The sequence below is a fragment of the Elephas maximus genome, chromosome 6, assembly GCF_024166365.1.
Source record: "Elephas maximus indicus isolate mEleMax1 chromosome 6, mEleMax1 primary haplotype, whole genome shotgun sequence".
Classification (NCBI taxonomy): Eukaryota; Metazoa; Chordata; class Mammalia; order Proboscidea; family Elephantidae; genus Elephas; species Elephas maximus.
Window position 1 is genome coordinate 5,296,380 of NC_064824.1, and position 10,769 is coordinate 5,307,148.

The 10,769-nt window shown below is 44.8% G+C and overlaps 1 protein-coding gene across 1 annotated transcript; it reads right to left on the reverse strand.

Moving 5' to 3' along the window:
- Positions 1 to 6,193: 6,193 nt before the first annotated feature.
- Positions 6,194 to 8,332, reverse strand: LOC126077945 (cryptic protein-like). The gene is made up of 5 exons (XM_049887730.1): positions 8,265 to 8,332; positions 7,904 to 7,953; positions 7,629 to 7,811; positions 6,802 to 6,934; positions 6,194 to 6,455 (listed from the first exon to the last, which is right to left on the reverse strand). Exons 1-5 carry the CDS (start codon positions 8,330 to 8,332, stop codon positions 6,287 to 6,289), a joined length of 603 nt encoding a protein of 200 aa, XP_049743687.1. The 3' UTR covers positions 6,194 to 6,286.
- Positions 8,333 to 10,769: the final 2,437 nt, after the last annotated feature.

Consider the following 10,769-nt stretch of genomic DNA (forward strand, 5'->3'; position numbering starts at 1 on the left):
GACTAAGAGAATATTTTCAGAAACCACATATCCAAAAAGAATCCAACAGTCAAAATATATAAAAAACTCCAACAACTTAACAACAAAAAGACAAATAACCCAATTAAAAAATGGGCAAAGGACTTGAATAGACACTTCCCTAAAGAAGACATTCAGGTAGCTAACAGATATATGAGGAAATGTTCGCGATCATTAGCCATTAGAGAAATGCAGATCAAAACTACAATGAGATTTCATCTCACTCCAACAAGGCTGGCATTAATCCAAAATACACAGAATAATAAATGTTGGAGAGGTTGTGGAGAGACTGGAATACTTCTACACTGCTGGTGGGAATGTCAAATGGTACAGCCACTTTGGAAATCCATTTGGCTCTTCCTTAAAAAGCTAGAACTAGAACTACCATATGATCCAGCAATCCCACTCCTTGGAATATATCCTAGAGAAATAAGAGCATTTACAGAACAGATATATGCACACCCATGTTTATTGCAGCACTGTTTACAATAATAGCAAAAACATGGAAGCAACCAAGATGCCTATCAATGGATGAATGGATAAATTATGGCATATTCACCCAATGGATAGTACGCATCGATAAAGAACAGTGAGGAATCTGTGAAACATTTCATAACATGGAGGAATCTGGAAGGCATTATGCTGAGTGAAATTAGTTGCAAAAGGACAAATATTGTATAAGACCACTATTATAGGAACTTGAGAAATAATTTAAACTGAGAAGAAAACATTCTTTTGTGGTTACGAGAAGAGGGAGGGTGGGACAGGGGTATTCACTAATTCAATCATAGATAAGAACTACTTTAGGTGAAGGGAAAGACAACACACAATACAGGGAAGGTCAGCACAACTGGACTAAACCAAAAGCAAAGAAGTTTCCTGAATAAACTGAATGCTTCGAAGGCCAGTGTAGCAGGGGCAGGGGTTTGGGGACCGTGGTTTCAGGGGACATCTAAGTCAATTGGCACAGTAAAATCTATTAAGAAAACATTCTGCATCCCACTTTGAAGAGTGGCATCTGGGGTCTTAAGCGCTAGCAAGCAGCCATCTAAGGCATCACTTGGTCTCAACCAACCTGGATCAAAGGAGAATGAAGAACACCAAGGACACAAGGTAATTACGAGCCTAAGAGACAGAAAGGGCCACATGAACCAGAGACTACATCATCCTGAGACCAGAAGAACTAGATGATGCTCAGCTACAACTGATGACTGCCCTGACAGGGAACACAACAGAGAACCGCTGAGGGAGCAGGAGAACAGTGGGATGCAGACCCCAAATTCTCATAAAAAGACAAGACTTAATGGTCTAAGACTAGAAGAACCCCGGTGGGCATGGCCCCCAGACCTTCCGTTGGCCCAGGACAGGAACCATTCCCAAAGCCAACTCTTCAGACAGGGATTGGACTAGACAATGGGTTGGAGAGGGATGCTGGTGAGGAGTGAGCTTCTTGGATCAGGTGGACACTTGAGACTATGTTGGTATCTCCTGCCTTGAGGGGAGATGAGAGGGTAGAGGGAGTTAGGAGCTGGTGAAATGGACACGAAAACAGAGGGTGGAGAGAGAGCGGGCTGTCTCATTAGCGGGAGAGTAATTGGGAGTGTGTAGCAAGGTATATATAAGTTTTTGTGTGAGAGACTGACCTGATTTGTAAACTTTCACTTAAAGCACAATAAAAATTATTAAAAAGAAATCAGACAACACATTGCATTGGGCAAATCTGCTGCAAAAGACCTCTTTAAAGTGATCAGAAGCAAAGATGTCACCTTGAAGGCTAAAGTGCACCTGAACCAAGCCATGGTGTTTTCAGTTGCCTTATATGCATGCATAAACTGGATGATAAATAAAGAATACCAAGAAATTGATACCTTGAATTGTTGTGTTGGTGAAGAATATTGAATATACCATGGACTGCCAAAAGAATGAACAAATCTGTCTTGGAAGAAGTATGAGCAGAATGCTTCTTAGAAGCAAGGATGTGAGGCTACATCTCACATACTTTGGACCTGTTATCAAGAGGGATCAATCCATGGAGAAGGACATCATGCTTCGTAAAGTGGAATGTCAGTGAAAAAGAGGAAGATCCTCAACGAGGTGGATTGACACAGTGGCTGCAACAATGGCCTCAACCATAACTAGGATTGTGAGGGTGGTGCAGGACCAAGCAGTGTTTTGTTCTGTTGAACACAGGGTTGCTATGAGTCAGAACCGACTCGATGAGACCTAATAACATGTTCATCACAACACTACTATTCATGATAGCAAAAAGGTGTTAACAACCTAAGTACCCGTCAATGAATTGAAAGGATAAGTAAAATGTGGTACAGACATACAGTGGCATACTACTCAGTGATAAAGAAAAATGAGTTCCCCAAACATCTTGGAACCTGGATGAACCTGGAGAACATTATGTTGAGTGAAATAAGTCAATCATAAAAAAAAAAACAAATATTGTATGTTCTCACTTTTATGAAATGACATGAACAGGTAAATATACAGAAACTAAAAAAAAAAAAAAAATTTTTTTTTTTAATGTTCATTAGTGGCTACCAGAGATGGAGAATTGGGGTGCACGGGGGCAGATTCACTCTCTAGATAGTAGACACTTGATATTTTTGGTGATGGGAAAGGTCACTCCGAATGAGGGTGAAATGTACACAGCTTGATGAAGGTAAACTATATCACTAAAATGTACACAAGAAAAAAAGGCCTTGTTGGTAATCACTATGGCATACATAATTTTGAAGCAACTAAAAAATATGTGTGCCGGTATATATGTGCGGGTGTAGGCATGCATGTCAGTATATATGAATGTATAGAAACCCTGGTGGCATAGTGGTTAAGAGCTACAGCTGCTAACCAAAAGATCAGCAGTTTGAATCCACCAGGTGCTCCCTGGAAACCATACGGGGCAGTTCTGCGCTGTCCTATATGGTCGCTATGAGTCAGAGTTGACTCCATGGCAATGGGTTTGGTATATATATGTGTGTGTGTGCGTGTGTGTGTATGTGTGTGTATAGGCGTACACATATGTATATGCATCTATGTGACTGTATAGACATGTATTCATGTATATAATAAAGCACATAGAGGGTACCATTATGGATACTTCTCAGATATACCCAAATACATCGTAGGATTGGTTTTCTGGGTCTGAAGAGTTGGGACCATAGTCTCATGGAACATCTTGGTCATTTGGCATAATATAGTTTATAAAGTTATGCTCTACATCCTAGTTTGGTGAGTAGTGTCTGGGACCTTAAAAGCTTGCAAGCAGCCATTTGATAACAACTATTGGTCTCTATTCATCCTGAGCAGAAGAGAAACAAGGAAACTAAAGACTCAGAAAAGAAACAAGTGTACAGGACAAATAGTCTATATAAACCACAGCTTCATCTATCCAGAGACCAGAAGAACTAGATAGTGCCTGATTACCACTATCCTGACTCATTCTAACCCAGACCATAACAGATGGACCCTGATAGAATGGGAGAAAAATGTGGAACAGAACCTCAAATTCCTTTAACAACAACAAAAAAAATATGAACTGGACCGGTTGAGACTAGAAGGCTTCTGATACTATTGCCCTGAGATACTCTTTAAACCTTGAATGGAAATTAATCCCTGAGGTCACCTTGTAGCTAAATAACAAATTGGCTCAAAAACTAATGAATATTGCCTGTAAGTACTGTGCTCCTTTTAAAAATCACCTATATGAGACTGAATGGTCAACGATTAGGTTAAAACAAAGATGAGAATGTAAGGGGGCAGGGAAACTAGATCAATGGAAATGAAACAACCACAGTGGAAATAATGAGAATATTCATGCATTGTGAAGAATGTAACCAATGTCACCGAACAATTTGTACAGAAATGTTGAATGGGAACCTAAACTGCTACGTAAACCTTCACCAAAAACACAAAATATTATTTAAAAAATTAAAATTAAAACGTATACCACCTTTTTCATAGGGATTTATGAGAATTAAATATGATAATGTAGATAAAGTACCTGAAATACACAAGAGCTGACAAAGGCAGTTCTCATCATCTTCAACCTCACCATAACCACGGCAGCCATCATCATTCGCCCTGAGGCAGGATTGGTAGGTCAAAGAGCACAAAAGTATCACTGCCCTTTATGCACTTGAAAAATTACTTTAAAGCATGACTATTATTTTGTTCTGCCTTGATGAGAAGGCAAATTTTCGGTACCATTGTTACTTTCCTCGGCATTTAGCAGTCCTACTGTTGGATCTTTCTAAGGATGTAAAACTGGTGATCGTAGATATCCTGGAGCCACATCTCTCTGCTGCTTCTGACCCCCAAGCTGCCCTTGCATAGGAGACTGAAATCACAGTTAGTCCCTCCCTTATATCCTCTCTGGGGCCCATATAGCAGGGGAAGTGACTTTCCCTGAGAGGAGAACACAGGCACCACCTGCAGTTCTTCTGCTGGTCCCTTCATTTCTGTCCTCTCTCTGGGGCAGGGAAGGAATCAGGTGCAAACTCACCAAAGGAAGAGCCCAGGAGGAGAAGGGAAGGATGGAAAGGTGCTACACTGTGCTATAACCACACTGCCCTTAATGGCACTGCTAGTACCAACAGAGCTAGCTGAGAAAGGAGGAGCAGGAAATGGGATTGAAGGGCTGTGTCCTCATCAAGTGTGTCTCACAACTGCTGATCTCACATAGTACTGACTGAGGAGCTGATCTCGCACAGTACTGACTGAGGAGCCGATCTTGCACAGTACTGACTTTGAAGCTGATCTCACACAGTACTGACTGAGGAGCTGATCTCACACAGTACTAACTGCGAAGCTGATCTCACACAGTACTGACTGAGGAGCTGATCTCACACAGTGCTGACTGAGGAGCTGATCTCACACAGTGCTGACTGAGGAGCTGATCTCGCACAGTGCTGACTGAGGAGCTGATCTCGCACAGTACTGACTGTGAAGCTGATCTCACACAGTACTGACTGAGGAGCTGATCTCACACAGTACTAACTGCGAAGCTGATCTCACACAGTGCTGACTGAGGAGCTGATCTCACACAGTGCTGACTGAGGAGCTGATCTCACACAGTGCTGACTGAGGAGCTGATCTCACACAGTGCTGACTGAGGAGCTGATCTCACACAGTGCTGACTGAGGAATGTGCGTGTGGAAAGATGGATTGAAGAGCTGTGCCTCCAGTGCTGGTCCAGCCCAGGACCGACTAGGGTGGATGATAAGGGCTGTGCCTTCTTGAAGTGTGCCCCTGGATTCTCTGCCCAGATGAGGATCTGGGCAGCAGTGTCTCATCTGCTTTCTAATCAAGGAAATTCATGTTCCTGTCTGATTATTACAAGTGAAACTTCCAATTCCCCAGCATTTTCTTTGAGTTGATGACTGGTCAGAATCTTTCCAAATGGAAGTGTCCCCCACCACCGTGTTTTCAAACTCTGCTGAGCACAGTCATTCCTCAGCTCTTGTGGGTGCTGTGCTAGCTTTCACCACGTGTGGTGTGTGTGCTCTGAGCTTAGGTTCTAGCTCTCCTTGTGTGTGCCCCTCCCCCCCCCCAGGAACACCAAGGCGGGCCTTCCAGTGAGTCCAGGCTTCAGCCTCCAGAGTTGGAAGGAGGCGTCTATTATCTTTTACCCACCGCCCTAAAGGACAGTGCCAATCGAAAGTGAGGCTGCTTACTGTACTGCTCTAGTGCCCTCCTCGTCTTAAGGCAGAGGGGATGGTGCGAGGCTTCGTATAGGTAAACTACTGGAGATTTAGTCCTCTAACCTGCCTTGATAGTAAGGAGCCCCGGTGGCGCAGTGGTTAACCCCTGTGCTGCTAACTGAAAGGTAGGCGGTTCCAACCCACCAGCTGCTCCCAAATCTGTGGGAGAAAGATGTGGCGATCTGCTTCCGTAAAGATTTACAGCCTTTAAACCCTACAGGGCATTTCTACTCTGTGTATAGGGTCACTGTGAGTTGGAATTTACTCAAGGGCAATGGGTTTTTAAACCTGTCTCGGAGGATGGCTCTGCTTACCAGAGATAGAGCTCTACTTGTCAGCTCCCCGAAGTTTCTCACTATAAATGATGCCTCTAAGTGCATTGATCAGAAAACATGCTGAATTTGAGAAACTTAAAAAATAATTTTAAAAATAACCTTTGCAATTCACTCTGTGCTTCACAATGAACATGACATTTCCTGAATGATGACCACCTAGTGTGCTCATATCTGCGTGGCAGGTGTGGGCCAGTGCTTGGCAGCGGCGGATGCTCTATCAATCTACAGGTGCGGTGAACAGGCAAGGAGAGGCCTGGAGGAGAAGGCGTGGGTTCCCTTACCGCAGGGGCCTGGAGTCTGGCGGGGCAGGCAGTGCAGGGCGCCGTAGACACACCTGCAGAGGCGGCAGCCGCGGACAGTCCAGGCTCCGTGCGCATGGGCGCCGCATTCGCTGAGGAGGACGTGGAGGGGGCTTCAGTGCTGCCGGCCCGCACATCCCACGTCCTCCCTGGCTTCCCCGGCTTCCCCTAGGACCCTCTTCGTCCCCCCGCACCCCCCCCCCCGCGTTCCTCTACCAAGCCCTCCTCCTCCTCCTCTTACCCCCTCCCCGCCGCGCCTGCTCACCAGCTCTCCCCTCCCCCGATCCTACCGTCTCCCCTCTCCCTCCGCCTGGCATGCTCCCCCAGGTCCAAGCCCCCATCCCCGCCTTCAAGTCGCCGGGTCCACCGCCCCCCGCCAGCCTCCCCCACACCCTTATTCCCGCACCCGGCCCGCAGCGCCCCTCGCCCCGCGCCCACCTGCGCTTGGGGTCGTGCTCGCAGCGGCGGCCGGTGAAGTGGGCAGGGCACACGCAGAAGCTGCCCAGGACGCAGGTGCCGCCGTTCCGGCAGCAGCTGGACTGCGTGGACACACCTGTAGGGGTCCGGTGTCAGCCCTGCCCCTGGCCCTCCACGTTATCCCTGGCCCGGAGGAGATCTGACGACATTGCCCCGGGGACGCAATAAAATCAGCTCCCTGCCTCGGTGTTTGCTCAGGTAAACCCTGCTTCTTAATTTAGGCATTAAAAACAAACTGCCGGGGATGCGGGCCGATCAGAAAGGACCCGAGGATAAGACGGAAACTCTGTACCCTGCAAGTTGGGTTTCTGTCTTCCTTCCTTTCACGTGTTAAAGCTAGGCCGTGACTTCAGCTGACAATGATTAAGGACAGGCCTCCTGAGCAGGGACCACACACGTGTGCGGTGACGCCAAACCGACTGGCCCCGAGTCTGGAACCTCAAAGCCTATGATAAGCCGAGCTGTCACAGACTTGGTATATTTGTTTTAAGTACATTCAAATCACAATACTCTGGACCTGCAGAAAAATACCCGTTGAAAATGCAGTGTTTTACCAATGAAACAGTAAAACGTTTTTAGGAGTAAAAGAACACTAGGAAACATTGTTAACTTTATAACGTATCATCATTTGAAGACGATGACAAAATGTTTTCTGTTGGATTTTTCGTTTTTATCCTTAATTTATCCTGGGTTTTTCGGATCCTAAACGGCACTGGGTCTGGGTGGTTTAAACGAAGTCAACAGACCTGCAAGAATACAAAGACCTCCTGGACTGCGCTGCGACTTACTGTCTCGGAACCCCGGGGACTCCGGAGGCGTGTCCGGAGGCCGCCTCCAGCCCTGGGCGCTCCCGTTCGCTTCGCTAAAATTATTTAAGGTCCAGGTCCAGTGGAGGGTTTTCTGCTGGAGCTTCTGGGTAGTAGCATTGTTGATTTCTTCTTTACCACCTTTATGTTTCTCTCTTTGATAGCCTTTTAAATACATTAAAAATAGCACACCAATGATAATTAAAAAATATTTTATGCAATAATAACTAAGAGACTATAAATAACATGCTTCTTACTTTTTCCCAAATGGATGATCTGTAATGCCAAACTGATCATAAACAGAAGCCTAGAATATTAAAAAAAAATAATGAAGTTTAAAATATAAAAAACATATAAGCAGAAATTCATGTGTGTAAAATGCAACATAATCATTCTATATGGATATATTCTAAGTATATAAAATAGTTAATGTAGAATAATCCTTTGCAATTGTTCTGCCCCATGCAGATTTTGATGAATGTGGTAGTTTAGAAAGATTTTGAGACAGAGGAAGTGTACACTTTAATAGGGAGGGACAATCATGCATGAATTGCACTTGTTCTGGATGCTTTTGAAACCCCCTCCCGGCTCTGGGATCTGGATGAGCCCTGTCCCTACCTGACATGGTGGCCCCGAATCATTTTTCCACTGACATGTCTGGTGCAAGACATAGCTCCTCCTCTCATCGCTGCAGTGAAGATCCGTTTCCAAGGAAGTTGAGTCTCCACACTTGCTGTATTTGAAGGTATCTTTACTCCTCCAGGCCTTGGATCAAGACGTACAATGGGTAGGTGCAGTAGACACAGAAATCTCCTTCCCTCGGCCTGGACTGCGAGAAACAGAGATGAGACCGCTCGTTCTGCTGTCAGCCCTGTTAGGCGACGGGCAATACACAAGGACAGCCTCAAGGACCGTCCCCTCAATGAGAAGCCTGTGGGGGTGGAGACTTGGCTGATTCTTTCCCCAGCAGGAATTACAGTGTCCACAGCAGCCGGGGTACTCAATTCCTGTTTTAAAAATTGGTGACCAAGATGAGAAGTCTTTCCCTCACTTGAAAAAATAAAAATGAAAAAAAAGTATTCACAGGAAAATGGAGATTATGTATCGCATACACCTTGTGCTGGAAGATGGTGAGGGGTAAAGCCAGAGAAGGGAGCTGCTGTGTGGGACTTGATCTCAGGTCCCAGAGGTCTGGAGTGGGATCATGAATATATGCGCAAACCTTTCAACACTTGCTTCCTGAAGCTGTATTGCTATTTCCAGCAGAGGTCATAGGCATTACCCATTTAATACAGCACCTTCCAGGTAGCACTATTATTATCCCCCGCTTAAAAGATAGGAAACTAAGGCTTAGGAGTTTTAGGTTCTTTGCTGCAGTCAGGACTTTGAACAAATCTGAGGACACAGGTGTTGTGAAAAGAAGTGCATGGGGTCCCTGGGCAGCATCTGAGCAGGATGAGTGTCCTGCTCTCAGTCAAAGAAGCAAGTGACTTTCTAAGTCTCGATTTTTTCCAATTATCAAAATAGGTACTGGGGTCCCTTTATTAGCACTAAAAAGGACACTTTGGGGAAGGAATCAGTGTTAAAAATTGTTCTGTGATTTTAGTATAAAAATGGCTTCCTCTAAGGTTAAAATAGTCTTTGATACTGATTTATTTTTTAAACCTTTAGATGTGAGATTTATTAAGGAGGCTTATTAAGTAAAATTTATTAAGGGTTTGTTAAATAAACGAATAGGGAATTGGCAGACCTGGCTACCATGAAGCCTGCAGAAAACAGACTCCATGAGCTCCAGGACCAAGTCAGGACCCGACAGGGCAACACACGGGAGTACGTGCGTCGTGACTTCATTAAGCACCTATAAACAGAGTTATGGAAAATATGCTTTTAAACTTAATGATTATTTTTGTTAATTGTATCACTTAATTATATATAAAGGTAAGTACATTTTGTGACTTTAAGTCAATAAAAGCTTAGGCATAAACCATTGGGTTATATACTAAAATAAAACCATATATAAAGCATGCACAAAAGCAGCCAGAATGATCCGATAAACTCCGCTTCAACCATGAAGTACTCAGGCTTTGCCAATTGTATTTATGTTCCCCCCTCACACTGTTTCCCCTCCCCTTGGGGTTTTTTAATCAAATCCTACATATAGTATTTCACATGTCAAATAAGGTTTTGAAAATATACACTTTATACATGAAAACTATAAAAAACGCGAAGGAAGAAAGTGGTATCTGCTAGGAAGTTTCTTCCAGAAGTGACTCAAAGGGCTGAGGCAAAAAATATAGAATGGCCCATCTCTGTTGGAAAGTCAGCTCTAAAGAGGGACAGGGCTAACAACCTAGAGGATAAAGTTGCTGGTAAACCATTTTCCCCCACGCTGTCCAGTTTTCTGCTCCACTCAAAGCCACACTTGCTCTCCACAAAGGGCTTTGTGGGCACCAGGTTGTCTCATTTACTTAAAGTGAAGAGCTATAAAACTCTTATAAAACAAGTTTTACATTTAACCGCTGAGGAGACACCCATGTTTGCTGTCAACAAGGCCCCCTGAAAGGGATGGCCTGGGAAGAAGCTGGAAGCTGAGTGGTGGGAAGATGGATTGGCTGCTCAGGGGAGGTCCTCTTTCTTTTTATCAGTCGTAAACAGATAAGGCTGGAGAGTGGGGTCGTAACTCTATTTTGAGCTGCTATAAAACCTGTGGGAGTTGGGACAACCTGTCCTAGGGCTGGAGACGGCCCTACATCAGTGTCCTCAGCACATCAAACAGTGTCCAGGGAAAATGTTCTGCAACAAGCTAGGTGTGAAGGAACGCCCCGAGAATGACTTTAAGGCAGTGGTTGTCAACATGGGTACTCATTGTGATCTCAGGAGAAGCTCTAAAAAATCCCCATGTTCTCTCCAGACTCTCTGGGGTATACCCAGCACTGGGGAGTCCAGTGTGCAGCCAAGGGTCCCATCACTCACTCAAGTGCTTTTATGTCCACGTCCTGCTAGGCTATATGCTCCTGAGGATGGAAAGTCAACTTTCATGTCTTTGTATCCCTAGCTTTTGGCACAGTGCCTGATACATAGTAGGCACACAGTAAAGTGTTGTTTGTATGAGCTTGTGGCATG